General features: G+C 43.3%; 1 protein-coding gene across 2 annotated transcripts in view; it reads right to left on the bottom strand.

The window, feature by feature from the left end:
- Positions 1–1,856: 1,856 nt before the first annotated feature.
- The window catches only part of LOC138971540 (serine-rich adhesin for platelets-like), a 59,674-nt gene continuing 42,671 nt past the window's right edge, over positions 1,857–18,859 (bottom strand). For both annotated transcript variants that reach the window (XM_070344285.1, XM_070344286.1), the window contains exons 27-30: positions 13,575–13,652; positions 12,844–12,932; positions 6,092–6,168; positions 1,857–5,057 (exon numbers count right to left, since the gene is read on the bottom strand). In XM_070344285.1, the coding sequence (XP_070200386.1) occupies positions 5,005–5,057; positions 6,092–6,168; positions 12,844–12,932; positions 13,575–13,652 (297 nt within the window). In that variant the 3' untranslated portion in view covers positions 1,857–5,004. The remainder of the gene's footprint in view (positions 5,058–6,091; positions 6,169–12,843; positions 12,933–13,574; positions 13,653–18,859) is intronic.

The raw sequence follows: 18,859 nt of genomic DNA, 5'->3' as shown, positions 1-18,859 counted from the left end.
TTGACAGGTGTAGAGGAGCTAAGCTTTTATTTCTCAAGAAATCTTTATGTAAAGAGGAACAGTGTTTCCTTCTGCAGCAAAAACAACACGAAACACGCCCCTCCTGTTTTTGGAACCGCAGGAGCTTTCTAGTTTGCTGTTAGGTAGATTTTTGGTTCCTCTTTCCTGTCATGCTCTCTTTTTCTTCATGAATTCTTCTCTTTTTTCTGCCTTCTTGCTCATTCACCTGTATTTTTTCCAAAAATCTCTTCTCTTGCCGCTTGTCTCGCGATTCATGTATAGTTTAATCTGTTAGTGTTCTGATGTAAGTCCAGCAGTAGATAGGTTAAGCCTATTTTAACATACTGGAAACTGGTAATCTTCCAGTAGGTATTAATTTAGTTTTACTAAAGCCTGCTGGGACACAAGTAATGGGTTAGTGCATTTGTAAACAGGAATCGCTTGACAAGTGGCCCCCTTCATCCCCCTCTTCCTCGTCCTGATATGGCTCTGCGTAGTCGGCTGGACGTTAAGCAACAAATAAACAAACAAACAACACGAAACACACACTTTACATACTTGCTCAGCTTTATCAAACGAGGTAATTTTAATTTTGTTTCTTGTTTTTCCATGGATGTGAATGGCTCAGCTTAATTTTACGTTCCTGAGCAGCATCATGATCATGCAAGCAGGTTGCTGTTGTTTTTTAAAACTTTTATTTATGATTAAAATAAGGTTTATAAATTAAGTACATGTACCTCAAATTTCATGTTGGAACAAAATATGAGATGAATCTGCTGCATTGTTATCATAGCTGTACATTTGATTCACTGCTAAAGGGTCAGTGTGTGTGTGTGTGTGTGTAAAAGTGCATGAGTGAAATGTGTTTTTTTATCACCTTGTGTTCAGTTGATGAGACTAAGGGATATGGAGGCAACATCAGTAAATGTGAAAGCACTTTTATGGTACCAATGTTTTCTTTTTCAATGAAAAGATATTTGATAGTCAAAGTTCAGACTAAAATATTAGGTGTTGGCAGAGACATACATTCTAACTATGTCTCTGGTGTGGGTCAAGAGACTAGGACTGATCTTATTTACTGTTACAAGTATAAATTGTTTCTAAGTCAGAGTTACCTCGTCTGTCTTGTCCTAACAATTATTAGTGATTGAAAAATTAAGTATATGTTTTTAATAACATGCAGGGTCTGTTGCTGTTGAACAATGATGGGTGTATATATATAATCATGATCAATGTTGATGATGAAATCTTTTTCTCTGGAGGAATTGATTTTCATCTTTTGCCACTTAATGTTTGTCTTCCATAAATACTGTTGATATTGATTTATTGGCCAAGGATGGAATGTGTGAGAATAGATGCGAACAATAATATAGTCTGTTTAAGTGATTTGTTGCACATTGCATTACGTGAGTTCTTATGAGAAGGAGCGATTAAAAAGTCTTCATTATTATCACTGAATCATGTCTGAATGATAAGGGAAAGTTAATTTAATCTTCTCTTTGTACATTTTCATGCTTTTGGTTAAAATATCTTTCGTAGAAACTGGTGCACTCATTTTTTGTTTGTTTGTTCTTTGAATAATACAGTAAGGTGCATCATTAGTGCAGGTCTAATTTTTACTGAACCTGGAGATTACAATCGGTGAGATTTTTAATGTTAATTACATCTTTTAATAATGCATTTGTGCAATTTGAAAGAAAAATTTTAGTGACAGACACATTTATCATTCTTTTCTTCTTATATCGTCTAGTACGAATTATTGATCTTCAGTTTTCGCCTTGTTAACATCTTTCACACAGCACTCGCACATTAGGCACATGCATGCACCACCAATTAATGAAACAAAACATGTCAAAAATGAATATATTTTTATTTCAATTGTTTCTTTCATCAACTGCAGTGATTAATAAGATCAATCATATTTACTCATGTAACAACTCATCATGTTTGCTTAGTAACAAATGAAGTGTATTATAAATGTTTGCAACATGTTTATTAATTTGAAAAATAAAACCAGCCACTAATTGTGTCCAACCTAATGTGCTACCTCTGCACGTACGAGAGAAAGAGAGAGAGTGTGTGTGTGTCCTGGTCTGCATGCAACAATGCAATAAAATAGCACCAGATTTCACGGAAATACTTGTCAATGGCAGAGATCATATTCTTTTTGTCCTATCAGTAATACATGCAATTATTCTCTCAATATATGCAGGTGTAGTTATTGGAATTTCTATATTAATGACAGTAACAGTCCAAAGCAGATTTAGACATAAAAAAGGTGTAAACTTTCATTAATACAGTATCATGGCTGAAAATGCCCATTTTAATGTTCAAGTTCCAAACCTAGTTAAATTGAGGTCAGATAAGGTGCAGATAAGCTGTGTGTGTGTGTGCGGGTGTGTGTGTGTGTGCGTGCGTGCGTTCATGCGCGCGTGCGTGTTTTCTAACTGATCATTACGTACAGTTCCCCAAATACCAAAATAATATGTTAGAAGTTTTGTGCGAACAAAATATCAGAAGAATTACTATATTAAATGAAAAATAAAATTCATTTTAAAAACTTCACTGAATTTGACACAAGACATAAGTATTACTCCATAGAAAATGTATGCATCTGGAAGGCAGTATGATTTCTGAATCTCGATTATATATGGCTTCACAAATCAGATAATTTGAACAAACAAACAAAAATATCAGAAGGTAAAATACATGCATCAAATTAGCCTATTAAATTGCGTCCACTTTAACAATTACGATTATTGTGCACCTCAGTTTATGACACTATCAAATCTTATGCTGCAGAAACAATTATTCCATCAAGGAGTAGATCAAACTTTTTGTGATGGAATGCCTGAATCAAAATTTAGTAAGCACAGACATCTTCATAACAAACAAAACCTGATTAGGCCAAAAAGAAAAATATGTCTGTTTCCGGTAACCCGACCGACCCTATTTTTAAGCGCCGACCCTAAAGTTTTTTTCGCTTTTCGCACACACACAAAAAAAATTAAATAAATAAAAATGAAATCAAGTATACTTTATTTAGTTTCAATATATCTAGGTCAAAAACATGTGCTAAATAATTGTAAGTAAACTAAGGAAGCGTTTAAAAAAAAACCGTAAAAAAACGTTAACAAAACGTAAGAAAAAGGTAAATTTTTTTTTTTTTTTTAAAAAGACCGATCGACCCTATTTTTTTTGGCGATGTTACCGGAAACAGACATATTTTTCTTTTTGGCCTTAGTGCAACACATATTTGAGTATTTTAGGAAGTTTGCAGGATATACATGTATGCTTCAGCCATGTATCAAGCAAGCAATGATATGTAAACATGTATTATATGATATGTAGCAGGAAAGCGCAAAAAAGCTTAAATTCTTCATGCAAATTAATTATGTAACACATATATCATCCACAATCAAAATCATTGTTTCCACTTAACTATAGCTATGGTATATGCTTCTACTTGATCTGCATATATTAATCCAACATTATACCTCGTACATTCCAAAGCCATAAATTATCCGTAAGCTCAGTTAGTTCTACCTCTTTGGTCATTTAATTCAAACTTCTGAGATCATTTAAAAAATCTATTGCACAATACATGTGATTACCACCTGGTGTATAATTAGCAGTTAAACAACAGCACCCCAAGCTTAGGATGTATGTCCTCAATAAGTACTTCAACATTGGGTAAATGAGTTCCACGTCTTTTATGACAGGTAATGATATACACAGATATTGTGACCATGCATGAAGAGACCACAAAGTTGAGAATCAACAAATAATCATCAGATGTTTAATTAATTAACAAATTAAATATTACAGCCAAACATTTCCTAATTCTTTTACACACAAAAATGGCTGAAGATCCTTATACTTGAAATCTAGAGTACCCTTTAACTGAATGCATAACTATTAGGGTTCTGTTACCAATTCAGCTTTGAATTTAGTTGGTGGTACGGGAGGGGGGAGCAAACAATAATACAAAGAGACCTTTCAATAAGTAAGATTTTTCTCTGATTGTAAATACAAGTTCATTAATTCTTTTCCAAAACACCACCATATAAAAATGCCCACTCAATTTGCATTCCAAACAACATCATTTGGATTTCATTATGAGTATCACTTTGCTTTTATAAATTGAGTAGGGATATATTGACACATTATCATTGTTAGTAACTTCCACAAAAATATTCATGTATGTCCAGGCTGCTTTATCACAACCCTATCACCATCAAAACCAGCGGGTGTTTTGGTATTATAATATTCAATTCAACACACACACACACACACACACACACACACACACACACACACACACACACACACACACTGAAAGACCATGTAGGGATACAAATATAGTTGTAACAATCATTTGGAAACCAATGAATATAAATATGTATGCGACTGCAGTGCAATAATTCACCTAACACTAACAGTTGTCTGAACACTTAAAAAAAAAGTCACATTGGCCTGAAAAGCCTGACAATATTATTAAGCCCTGACTGCGCATAAAACGGACAGTTCACCATCAGTGTCTGGCTTTAACGTATAAGTACACAACAGAGCTATCAGAAGAGCTGCATGTGAGAGTGTGTCTGCCAAGCAGTAATCAATATACTCCAACCACCAATGTTCTGTTCTAGCAGCTTCCACTAAAAATACTTTGAAGACAGGACTTGAAGATATTCTTTAGCTCTTGCCCTAATAGATTTAGAGGCCTGTGAAGGTGTAACAAATCATTTTATCACAGCTTCAAGCTTGACCTTGATGTTTATGAAAATATACAAGAGTGGCATTGCAAGCTTATATGCTTCAATTATACACAAACACAGACTAATTTCGTCCAAGATATATTCTTGCTAAGTAGTACGTACAAACTCAGCACCTAAATCCCATCGCTTTGACTTCAAGAACAATCAAATGCCAGCCATAACAAAATTACATGGAATGCCTTCCATCAAGAATGATTTAGGATGCTTCACACAGAAAGATACTAAACTAGCAAAGAGGACACTGCTTGTCTGGCACACAAATCTTGTGGAAAACATGACCTGCAAACAGAAGAAAAAAACGCACGGTATTTCAGTGTTAATAAAATGTCAAAGAATTTTGCAAAAACAATTATCTATATATGCGCCTTACATATCTGTCAATGTATGAATATATATACACAGAAATATATGTTTTGTCATCTTGCGTCCTGCCAACTTGAAAGGGGCAAGGCAAATAATCAAGGGTTATGTGTTCATCCTAGTATCGTTATTATTTGTCTGTTGTGTATTTTGATTTTTCATTTTAAAGATTGATAATTCAAGGTTCTGGTGAATGTTTCATCATGTCAATAGAAGATGCTCAAAAGTAACTCTGTCCGGTTTCTATGGGTTACATGCATAGAAATACCACCTTTTAAGACCTTCTTTCTTTATTTGGTGTTTAACGTCGTTTTCAACCACGAAGGTTATATCGCGACGGGGAAAGGGGGGAGATGGGATAGAGCCACCTGTCAATTGTTTCTTGTTCACAAAAGCACTAATCAAAAATTTGTTCCAGGGGCTTGTAACGTAGTACAATATATGACCTTACTGGGAGAATGCAAGTTTCCAGTACAAAGGACTTAACATTTCTTACATACTGCTTGACTAAAATCTGCACAAAAATTGACTATATTCTATACAAGAAACACTTAACAAGGGTAAAAAGAGAAACAGAATCCGTTAGTCGCCTCTTACGACATGCTGGGGAGCATCGGGTAAATTCTTTCTCGTCCCAACCAATATGGGACTCCCCCTAACCCGCGGGGGGTTAAGTATTACTGCTGTAATGAAAATAGACGAATTCCCACGATAACTCTGTCAGGTTTGTGTGGGTTGTGAAGAAGTGAACACCCGTGCTTTCACTTGGAAAAAAATTGGAAGCCCGGCCAATCACTAGCAAGAGGTGTGTCTGAAACACGTGGATTGGAGCATATGTGTGAATTTATTTGTACGCGAAAAAGCTAGGGTATTCACTCTTTCACAACCTGTACAAACCCGACGGAGTTGTTTCCGGACATGGTCTATGAGGCACAAAGAGAGTGTATGCTCACCACACTTGAAGGTGTAGACTCCAGGTTCCAGGTGGGACACTGTTTCTGTGACCTGGACATGGCACACTTCACACGTACTGAAACAAAAAGTACACACTGAATGCAAGATGCCCTTTGACGTGTAATTTTTTTCAAAATCTTCCTGAACTGACTTGACAAACTTTTTTTGTTTGGGAGAAAATGGACCCTCCCAATCTTGTGATTGAAGAAACGACACCTAACTGAGCGATTAGTGTTATTTTTGTTCATTATCTGACTTTACTATTTTTTTTCCGTTTAACCGCTAAGGTCGACATACTAATCGAAAATTTTTAAGTAAATTTTCATTTCATTAATATACTTACCCGAATCACATAAAAGCATTGACGCAGTCTTACATGCTAAAGGTCTGAAAAGGCTACCCGTCTTAAACAATTTTAAAGGGGAGCAACCCAACACAAAAAGTGTAAATACAGGCATGGCAATGACCACCTACCCGGGGAGTTACCTCCCATCCGGGTTACGTGATGTCACTTCTCCTGTAAACACCACATGTCTTCATACGACTTAATAGACTAAAAAATCATATGCGGGGTTGGCGGGAGGGAATACACTATGTGATTCGGGTAAATATATTAATGAAATGAAAATTTACTTAAAAATTTTCGATTAAATTACATATTCTTACTCCGAATCACATAAAAGCAGATAGCTTCAACAAGGCGGTGGGAATGAAAAACCAAACACACTCTTAAAACCTTGCCAAAAACCTGGCCTGCTGCCAAAAGGTCAGGGAAGGGCCCAGTGAGAAAGAAAATCTAACTCACTCTAAACCCTAGCCAGGAACTGGCCCACTGCCAAAAAGGCAGGAAAGGACCTGAGAACCATCTTGATTGACAGCCGAGATGTCTCTCAGGCAAAAGTTGCGAAAGACAACATCAGAGAGCCAAAAATGTGTGCCCAGCACTTCTTCCAATCTCCTGGACCAAACGACCCAGAAAGAGAACCCAGCCTTGGATTAAGCCGAGCCAAGTAGAGGGAAAGACAAGCTGCCCCCCCCCCCCCCCCCCCCCCCCCCCCCTTTCGGATGGAAGGAAATGCACATGCACTGAAAAACGATCTATGCGTAAGGTAGTCCGATCAGTGAGGTGAGGGACAAACCTCGCGGCGACCATAAGACGATCACGCCAAAGTAATCAAACTTAGGAATGGCGTGAAGCCCAAAAGGACTGAGAGATAAAGGTCAAACCAAGGCAGAATGACCAATACCCAACAAAGAGAGAGAGAGATACACCTGAGTACAAGGTACCAGAGCCCCCCTCGACGGGAAGATCTCAAAAGAGACGGTCGCCCGTAATGCCCTAACAGTCAATGCGAAAGCAGAGAGAGAAGCAATACGAGGAAGCAGAGGCTTACGAAATAGCGTAAGCCTCAGAAGAGAAGAAATCACCGTGGTCAAAAACTGAAGTGACCGGTGACCCTAAACAAAATGACTAAAAGCCAGATTGTTACAGAACAGTCTGCTTGAAGGTAAATGAAGGAACTCAAAAACCCCAAGTAAACTTCGTAGCCAAATCAGGAGAAATTCCTGAGTCCAGCCGACCAACTAGCCGTGTCTGTCTACCTCTGAAAGACTGAGAGTCAGACACGGCGATCAACCGGCAAACGCCGCAGCCCGAAAATGCCATAGTCGAACCACGCAGAGTAGAAGACTATAGCACAGGCTCAGGCTGAGAGCCGTAAAACCCGTGGAACAGCCATGTACCAAAGTACCCAAAGTACCAGGTAAATATACGAAACATAAGTTTCGGCTGCCACCTAATATGCTGGGCTATAAGCCCACAGCAAAGGAAAACGGGAACATTAGATACCGCTCTGCCAAAAGGAGAGGGGTAGCGAAAAACCTGAGAGAGGAGATAAGCCACAAAGAATGACTCCTCCAACATGCATTGCCAAAGACAATGTCCCCTCAGGAAAATCTGAATGTTACTTCCGAGGCCAACTCAAGCGCAACTTAAGTTTGGACGAAACACCAGAACGCGTCTGATCGCTAGAGAAAGACGGAGTCAGACTCTGCAAAAGACGACCAGGACCAAGTCCAGCAGCTTGTGGCAAACTGAGAAGAACGGGGAAGCCTGAAAACAGCAGCCCCACTCAAACGGAAATCGTCCTATCTCATCTCCTGCCTAAGATGAAATAAAGGAAAGAAAGTCGAAGTCCGAAGCCACAAGAACAGGGAAAACAACAACCATCACCGCCCACAGGTGGAATGGCCGTTGCACCAGCCGAGGCTAAAAAGCCTGGATGCCCTAAGGTCAGCCGTTGTTCCAAAACTCAGACGTACCTATGAAGCGTCTGTGGAAGAAACAACCTCTCCGGTAAAACCGGAAGTGCCACTGCAGCAGCCCGTGGCTGAACTGCTGTCACACTAACTGAGGACTGAAGCAGTATAACCGAAGGACAGCGCTAGCACCGACCAGAAGAGACCTCAGCGGGTGCTCGAGCTGATGGGCCTAGATCACTGTGAAAGGATCGGCTGACGCATAAGCAAATATGCCCTCATTAGATCAATGGGAGTCCCCCGACCTCACCACTCCCACAAACTATTGGCTGTGTACAGAGACCATCCAATGAAAACTTGCAAGGAGGAGACCCGCCCCGCCATCACCAAAGTGGGGGCGGAGGGGGGGGTGTGTGATCGGGGGCACTTCCTTGGGGAGAGAGGCTTGCTGCTAAGGCTGCCCTTCTCCCTGCCCAAAGGTGATCTAATTCTCGAGAATCAGACAGAGACTGCCCAATGGCCGCCTGCTGAAAACGTCCCGAGGCCTGAGCCTGCTTCCCGTGAGGAGGCCAGCTCTGCTTTAACCCTTGTAGAGAGAAGTCAGAGATCCGCTGATCTCTATCCCACGGGATCTACTTTTCTTTTCTGGTAAAAACACCGAAGTTCAAAAAGCAGATCCCTCTACTCCGGTCAAAGCCCAATTGTCCCTCCTAGCCTGCTCAGAGACCTGAGCATGCGAGAGAAACAAGTCCTCCCTACACCCGACTATAAAGAGAGGTGAAGGGAGGACAGCCTCTTTGTTCTTCGTTCGCCCTAGCCAGGCTGAACGAGTGGAGATGCCATCAGTCCTGAAACACACTAAGCGTGGAATGTTCAGTGACTCCAGGAAAGCGCTCTGACGATCATCCCCGAAAAAGAGGCAAATTCCAAAAACTGACGTCCAAATTCCTCTAAGTTCCTGCGTTCCCATTAAGGTGTACGCGGAAGAGCAAAGACGCCAGCAAAATCCGACCCAGCTTCAGCCAAGAGAACTTCCTATGACAGGAAGAAACAAAAGACGAAGCCTGTGTAGCCGAAGACAGCCGAGGCTGCGCGTGTTCCGGAACTGACCCGTGAAAACCGAGTAGCAGAACCGGAACCCGTGGATACCACTTCCGGTAGGAGATGGCCAGCCAAAACCTGCGGAAGATGGTACCCACATTGAAGGTGACTATCAAACCGGAAGTAGGAAAAACTCCTCCTTCGCGGAACGGAAGTCCGACATCGCTGAATGCAACCAAAGAGGAAGCCAATGTCCCTCCATAAAAAATCTGGAAGTAATCTCCATCGAGGCCTTGAGAGAAGCCGAGAGATTCGACAGAACGTGTCTGGTCTCTGGCTAAAGACTGTATAACAGAATAGCCCAGAGAACTGACACTGACCGAAGTCACAGTTGCCAGTGGAAAGCTACTGAACAGGATAACCGGAAAACCGGAAACCCGTTCAACCGGAAACCGTCCTGTCTCACCCCTCCCATAAGAGGGTAAGACAAAGAGGAGGTAACATCCGAAGCCACCAGAACTGAATAGACAGTAGACGCAACACCCGACCAGTGAAGTGACTACCGTCCCGGCCGAGGCTGAAAGCCTGCATGCCCATAGGCCAGCCGATGTTCCTCACTTCGCTAACAGTGTTAGGAAGAAGAACAATGCATCCGGACAAAGCCGGAAACGCAACAGACAAAACCGCACAATGCGGAAGCAAATGTTGCGTGGACTGAGGACAGAAGACCGAACGCCCGTAGGCTAGTCCGCGGTCAACTCCAGTAGACACACAGTGTAATCGCAAAGGAGGACCTATGCTCCCGGTAAACCGGAATGACGACTGTCCGGATGTCCGTAGGACGTATCCTGTTCCTCACTCACTGACCTCCGTATAGGAGCAGCAGGGGGAGGAACGGAAACTCCGGGCGGAGCCGGAAAAGCAACGGACGAAGCCGCATAAACGGAAACGCCTGTTGCGATGACTAAGGCCGAGGCCAGAACGCCCGAAGGCCAGTCAACGGTCAACCCCAGCCATGACCTCTGTGAGTGCACGGGATGGAGGACCTTCGTTTTCGGGAAAACCCGGAAGCGCGACTCCCGAAAACGGAAGCCGCCCTTGCCTATTCACAGCCGTGCACACAATGCAAACAGGCTTAGAAAGAGCAGAAGATTAAGCAATGGACGAAGCCGCATACAGCGGCAGCGTCTGCTGCGAGGACTGGGGCCGGAAGCCCGGTGGCCCGAAGGCCAGTACACAGTCGACACCAGCAGGGACCTTCGTGGGTGGGAAAACCCGGAAACGCGACTCCCGCAAGCGGAAGCCGCCCTTGCTCAGTCACGGCCGTACACGCTGTGCGATCAGGCCTAGAAAGAGCAGCATATCCTGACTAGCAGGAAGTTTTGCAGTCGACACCAGCAGGGACCTTCGTGGGTGTGCCAGATTGACCTTCGCCTCCGGGTAAACCCGGAAACGCGACTCCCGCAAGCGGAAGCCGCCATTGCTCAGTCACGGCCGTACACGCTGTGCGATCAGGCCTAGAAAGAGCAGCATATCCTGACTAGCAGGAAGTTTTGCAGTCGACACCAGCAGGGACCTTCGTGGGTGTGCCAGATTGACCTTCGCCTCCGGGTAAACCCGGAAACGCGACTCCCGCAAGCGGAAGCCGCCATTGCTCAGTCATAGCCCTACTCGCTATACGATCGGAACTAGGACGAGCAGCATATCCTGACGGGCAGGAAGTTTGCAGGTAGTGAGCCTGCGACCAAGAACTGTTGCTCAAAAGAGAGCGTCCGGTGGCTTCACGAGAGCCAGTGGAGCAGTTCGACTTACCGTCCATGCCCCCCAAGGAGGCAGCAGACGCAGCTGAAGGCCCGCGACCGGAAGCCGTGGCCGACAGGAAGCCAAAGAGCGGCCATCACCCGCCGCCGGCGGAAGTACAACGCTGGAGACGGCGTGAAGCTGCAATCTTCCCTCCAAAACTGCGAAACTCTGGAAAAAGAGAGCAAAACAGTATAGACACCAGAGCGCCGCGCTCCGATGCCAAGAGAGGGAAAGCAAGAAGCAAGACACGTCACAGACGTGCTAAACTGCCCCCCAAATTCATTTGGGGCAGAATAAGTAACGGACAAAGCGGTTATACATGCTTAGTACGAAACAACAACAAATGCCAATGGTCTGAAAGACCAATGACACACACCTAGCCATGTTATCTCACCGTCAGACGCGCTGACGCAGACAACAGGCGGCAAAACAAAGAGTTACTGAAAATTAACAAGTCCAAAACGGACGAAAAATTTAGCAACTACAACAAACTTCCTGTCAAACTAATGACTAAAAAAGGAAGCGCTTACCAACTAACAAAGCAGAAGGCAAGTAAAGAGGTAAAATAAGGTTTACCTAACCAAAATATAGGCCGTGCCACATTCGCCGTCAGCTAAGCTGACAAGCAAACATGGAGCCCCAAAATGCGTTACTGAAAAAAATTTTACAAGTCCGCAAAACGGACGAAAAGTCAGCAACTACAACAACATTCTTGTCAAAATAATGACCAAAATGGAAAGAGCTCACCAAACACGTAAAGGCAAGCCGTTAAGACGGGTTAGGCGGCCGGTGAGTGTCCTTACAAACACCAGCACTCAGCCACACACGGAGCCAAAAATTCGACGACCTCTCTGCTGTAGGCTGAAATGTCGTATGCAGACATGTGGTGTTTACAGGAGAAGTGACGTCACGTAACCCGGATGGGAGGTAACTCCCCGGGTAGGTGGTCATTGCCATGCCTGTATTTACACTTTTTGTGTTGGGTTGCTCCCCTTTAAAATTGTTTAAGACGGGTAGCCTTTTCAGACCTTTAGCATGTAAGACTGCGTCAATGCTTTTATGTGATTCGGAGTAAGAATATGTAATTTAATGAATGTTTTGTTTTGTCCATGACTAAATTAATATGCAATACCTAACTTTTCTTGTTTTTTGGTAATTCTCTAATGTTTTTAACATCCGCAGATTATCTGTTTCGAATATACAGTTGAGTCAAACCTGCCATGACGACCACCGTTCGATAACAATCTTTTGCCAAAACAACAATCCCACAAAACATCTAACGCACTTTTTCCTCTGATATAATTCACCTCTCCACAGCAACCAACTGCATTACAGCCACTGCTGGTCGGCACCTTGGGTGGTGGTTAAAAACAGGTTCAACTGTGTAGTGGTGTCGTGTAGTGTGTAGGTGAAACTCTCACACACGTATACAACACATATATACTAACACAGCTAGTGCGCTTTAGGAAACACTCGGGGTTCTTTTTTTGGTTGAGATATGGTAGGTTGTTTATATCGATGGTGGTGCAGCCATGTTTACTATCTTAATACCGGAATCTAATAGAACTACATTATCATTGGCTAACTACTATCGGGTACAGAAACCAGATTCAGACCGAGGACACAATAAACAGTACAAAGAGCCCACCTGATCATGTTTGCTTTCACCCCCCAGTGGCAGTCGGGATCTTCAGCAAGTTGCTTGTGGTGCACCGGAGCCCCCGACAGGCGAGAAAACTGCACACACAATGTATTTTGTGCTTCACCTTGTGATTGATTAAAATAACAATTTGACATGTGTAAGTGTGTGCATGTGTGCGTGTGTGAGTGTGTGCGTGTGTGCGTGTGTCTATCTGTCTGTCTGTCTCCACAGGAGCCTCTGACAAACAAGCAAACTACAAACAAAATCAATTGAGGTTCAACTTTTGGATTTACATGTATTCAAATAACAATTAACATTTACGTTACATTGAAGAGCCTCTACCAAGCGATTAAACAGAAAGAAACACACGTCGTGCTTCACTTTTCCTTATTCATTCAGAAACCAATTCAATATTAACATGACCTACTGTGGTGGGACATAGAAACGATATCAGAGTGAACACAGAAGTAATGACCCAGTGTGTCTGTCCTGGCGTGGGCTGAGCTGCACAAAGCAAAAGTGGGTACCACCTAAACGAGTAAGAACAAACCACGCCGACAGATTGGTTGAAATCACAACAAATCTCAGTTTCAACCAATCCAACACCGCGGCTGGCTCCCACCCGGTTGGTAACTTTCTCGTTCCCCTTGGCCCTGGATTCAAACCTGTGACCGGAGGACCACAAGTCCAGTGTTCTACCAAGTGAGCTAACCTGCAGACCCCTCTATATGACGTACCAGATTATGGTGGTAGTGGTTCTCCCTGGCACTGTTAGTGTGCAGAGCTGACTTCTCCTGAGTTGCTGCATAGTGTACCTTCAATAAAAAAAATAAAAATGATTTGTTGATTCGTCATTTTTTTCTTCAGGGAATTTAGTCAGAGATGAGTAGAAGAGAGGGGACCGCAAAAAGTGCACAACAGAGAAGATGACGAGCATTCAAAAGGCATCAGGAAAAAGACAAAGAACGCTGTCCATATACTTGTTGTTAATGTGCACATCAACAAACAAGACATAAAATATGGACTGGGTGGCCGAGTGGTAACGCACTTGCGCTCGGAAGCGAGAGGTTGCGAGTTCGACCCTGGGTCAGGCCGCAATTTTCTCCCCCCCTTCCTAACCTAGGTGGTGGGTTCAAGTGCTAGTCTTTCGGATGAGACGAAAAACCGAGGTCCCTTCGTGTACACTACATTGGGGTGTGCACGTTAAAGATCCCACGATTAACAAAAGGGTCTTTCCTGGCAAAATTGTATAGGCATAGATAAAAAATGTCCACCAAATACCCGTTTGACTTGGAATAAAGGCCGTGAAAGGTGAATGCTCGCCTAATAGGCTACTGAGCTTTACTGGCCGATGTGAATGCGTTATATATTGTGTGTAAAAAATGTCTGTCTGTCTGTCTGTAAAAAATTCCATTTCAAACGGCAGAAATTAATATGTAAGCGCCTAGGGCTATATCTAGATTAGGCGCATAAAAAATGATCACAATAATAATAATAATAATAAACAAGTCGCGTAAGGCGAAAATACAATATTTAGTCAAGTAGCTGTCGAACTCACAGAATGAAACTGAACGCAACGCAACGCAGCAAGACCGTATACTCGTAGCATCGTCACTCCACCGCCCGTGGCAAAGGCAGTGCACGTGGAATTGACAAGAAGAGCGGGGTATTCGTTGCGCTGAGAAGGATAGCACGCTTTTCTGTACCTCTCTTCGTTTTAACTTTCTGAGCGTGTTTTTAATCCAAACATATCATATCTATATATTTTTGGAATCAGGAACCGACAAGGAATAAGATTAAAGTGTTTTTAAATTGATTTCGAAAAAAAAAATTTGATAATAATTTTTATATATTTAATTTTCAGAGCTTGTTTTTAATCCGAATATAACATATTTATATGTTTTTGGAATCAGCAAATGATGGAGAATAAGATAAACGTAAATTTGGATCGTTTTATAAATTTTTATTTTTTTTTTACAATTTTCCGATTTTTAATGACCAAAGTCATTAATTAATTTTTAAGCCACCAAGCTGAAATGCAATACCGAACCCCGGGCTTCGTCGAAGAGTACTTGACCAAAATTTCAACCAATTTGGTTGAAAAATGAGGGCGTGACAGTGCCGCCTCAACTTTCACGAAAAGCCGGATATGACGTCATCAAAGACATTTATCAAAAAAATGAAAAAAACGTTCGGGGATTTCATACCCAGGAACTCTCATGTCAAATTTCATAAAGATCGGTCCAGTAGTTTAGTCTGAATCGCTCTACACACACACACACACACACAGACACACACACACACGCACACACACACGCACATACACCACGACCCTCGTTTCGATTCCCCCTCGATGTTAAAATATTTAGTCAAAACTTGACTAAATATAAAAAGGTCATCACCATTCCCTGAAAATGTGTAGCATTACATATAAGGTACATAGATGGACTGACTGTGCAAATCAACACTATTTTGGGAAGAATGCAATAAAACACAAGTATGCACACACAGACACAAACACGGTGTTACACGACACTTGAGATTGCCACAAGTTCTCAAACGCCGTATAGTTGTGTTCTTTTATTCTACGTCGCCCGTCTTCGCAGCAGCAGAAAACAACTCGTCAAATTGAGTTCGAGGATTTATTCAGCATTCAATACATACAACTGCACAACGTAGCAGAACTCAAATAGAAGCTTTTTTACATACAAATCGCGCTGGCATATATAGTAAATACTCAATCTCGAGAATATTCCAGACCGAACATGATACAACTACATTATATGCGAACCGCCCATGGACTAGAATGGTGACGTTCTCTGTGACGTACATCAAAAGGTACCGACGCCCTTAATCCGATCGAACGCCACGAACTCACACTAAATCAGCATGGTAAACAACTTGTTTTGACAGGACTAGAAAGTTCACCTGCATTCTCGTCCAAGCATAAATATTGTGTTTACAAAATATAATATCGTACTTTCCCACAAAGTAAAAATAAGTCAACTACATGCAACACACAAAACTGAACCAAAGCTCAGCAACGGTAGCGTTTCCTAACATTACCCCCAACACCAGAAGAAATTTACCTAATTTCTTTCAATCATTGAAACGCTACCTGTACACATGTATATTATGTATACATAACAGACTGAAATCCAGGTATGTACATTAGTCTGTTGGAGAATGAACACAGTTTTAATCGCATACTCGGCTGAGAAAATCTGCTCCAACATTGTCTGAACCCTTGATCGATTCCACTCGCATATCAAAGTTCTGCAAGTACATCACCCACCTCATGATACGATTATTCACGAACTTCGCAGAGTTCAGGTAGGTGAGGGGTTTGTGATCAGTCTGAAGCACGAATTTCACCCCTTGGAGGTAGAGTTCAAATTTCTTGATTCCCCACACGATGGCTAAACACTCTTTCTCCATGGTCGAGTAGTTCTTCTCGGCTCCTGACAGCTTCTTGCTGGCATAGCTGACCGGAAACGGTTTACCTCCATGTTCTTGCATCAGCATGGCGCCGATCCCTTCGTCCGATGCGTCTGTACGCAAGATGAACTCTTTGGCAGTATCAGGAAGGCGTAGCACCGGGTCTCGTGACATCAGGTCGCGTACGGTCTGGTATGCCTTCTCCTGAGCTGGTCCCCAGAGTATTCGGTTGGGGCATCCTTTTCGGGTCATGTCCGACAAAGGCGCCGTTATGGCGGCGAAGTTTGGAATGAACTCTCTGTAGTACCCAGCCAATCCAAGGAAGGATCGCACCTGCTTCTTGGTTTCAGGACGTGGCGCATTGAGGATCTTGGTGACGTTTTCCAACAAAAGCCCCTTTTGACCTTCCTTCAGTGAATGACCTATGAAGTCAACGTTGTCGTAATATCTCCGTCGATGTTCTTGCGCTTTGTCATTGACATGTCCGTTATTTTTCTTTTGGGGACAGTTGGCAACTCGGTGGCCCTTGGCATTGCAATGGAAACACGTTATGTTCTGCCCTTCATTGGATGATGGTGCGGACTCAGTTTGTCCCTTGGCAGGTTGGTTTCCCTGGTTCCCACTCTTCTGGAAAGGTTTCGATGACTTTGACGTCCCCAGGGTCCTTCCATGAGCAATGAGATAACGCTCAGCAGCATCAGTAATGTCCTTCAAACCCCGCAGTTTTTGCTCTTCCAAGCGGGTCGCCAGGTCCTTCGGGCAGGCATTAAGGAATTGCTCCTTCACGATCAAGTCCCGCAGACTCTCGTATGACTGCTCTTCACCTGATAACTCCACCCACTTCTGCAAGTATGACGACAGGCGCTCCACAAACTGGCTCGGTGTCTCTCCAGACAATGGCTGGCATTCGCGGAAGCGTTGACGGTAGCCCCTTTCAGTGAAGTTGTAGCAACGCAACAGAGCTTCCTTCAGTACATCATAGTCTCTGGCGTCATCGTTTGAGAGTCTAGTGTAGACCTCAAGTGCTGCCCCAGTCAAATGTGCGCTGAGTTGAATCGCCCAGTCGTCGCGCTGCCATCTAGCACTCTCAGCGAACCTCTCGAATCTTGCAAGGTAGCAGTCGATCTGGTCCTTCCCGTCAGCGAATGCTGGAAGTTTCGGTGCCCTGTGTAGCATTTGCTGCTGGTTATCTCTTTGGCGTGGTGCCTCGTGCTCATTTTGAACACGCACCATTTCTGTCTGAAGCTCTAAGCGCTTGGTCTCCATTTCTATCTGGAGCTCTAAGCGTTTCAGCTCCATTTGCTTTTCTTCACGCTGTGCTTCTCTTTCTTCACGTTCACGCTCACGCTGCGCTTGTCTTTCTTTATCTTCACGCTGCGCTTGTCTTTCTTCACGCTGCGCTTGTCTTTCTTCACGCTGCGCCAGCAGTCGTGTCTGGGACTCGACGAACTCCGTCAACTGCTTGCCTTTCAGTCCCAGTTCAACTCCTTTTGCCCAGAATTCAGCCATTCTGGTCTTTTCCGGTGCGTTCGTCTGTATTCTTTCACAGCCACGAACGCAGACGAATGTAGTCTTCTAAAAGAACACAGTCTCTACTGCACCTCCGATGCTTCTCTCGTCGCTGTTCACCTTCGTAGACGCAGGCTGCCACCCTCCTCGTCTAACGTGACGGCGCACTCTGCTCACGATACGTACACGACGTACCTCAGTCGTATTTCGTAGTATTAATGCACTAGCTCCGCGACAAAGTCCGTCTCGTCCAAACGGCAGCTAACCTCTGTAATCCCGATACACTCCGGCGTCGCTCACCGTACCGAGCTGCGGCGATTACCAAACTCTTCACCAGTCACACCGAATCCACGGTTCCGTAGTCTCAATACTGATCCCTCAGGATACACCCGATTGATGGCTACCTCCTGTGACTGTCTTGACTGTCTTTGTTGCTGGAAAACCCTTGGCGTTAAACGTAGATCCTTGGCTTGGCCCCCAATTGTTACACGACACTTGAGATTGCCACAAGTTCTCAAACGCCGTATAGTTGTGTTCTTTTATTCTACGTCGCCCGTCTTCGCAGCAGCAGAAAACAACTCGTCAAATTGAGTTCGAGGATTTATTCAGCATTCAATACATACAACTGCACAACGTAGCAGAACTCAAATAGAAGCTTTTTTACATACAAATCGCGCTGGCATATATAGTAAATACTCAATCTCGAGAATATTCCAGACCGAACATGATACAACTACATTATATGCGAACCGCCCATGGACTAGAATGGTGACGTTCTCTGTGACGTACATCAAAAGGTACCGACGCCCTTAATCCGATCGAACGCCACGAACTCACACTAAATCAGCATGGTAAACAACTTGTTTTGACAGGACTAGAAAGTTCACCTGCATTCTCGTCCAAGCATAAATATTGTGTTTACAAAATATAATATCGTACTTTCCCACAAAGTAAAAATAAGTCAACTACATGCAACACACAAAACTGAACCAAAGCTCAGCAACGGTAGCGTTTCCTAACACACAGACACATGCAAACCAACTATATTGCACACACAGACACAAACACAGACACA

This window comes from Littorina saxatilis, linkage group LG7, assembly GCF_037325665.1.
Source record: "Littorina saxatilis isolate snail1 linkage group LG7, US_GU_Lsax_2.0, whole genome shotgun sequence".
NCBI lineage: Eukaryota > Metazoa > Mollusca > Gastropoda > Littorinimorpha > Littorinidae > Littorina > Littorina saxatilis.
This window is presented reverse-complemented; position numbering and strand designations above follow the sequence as displayed.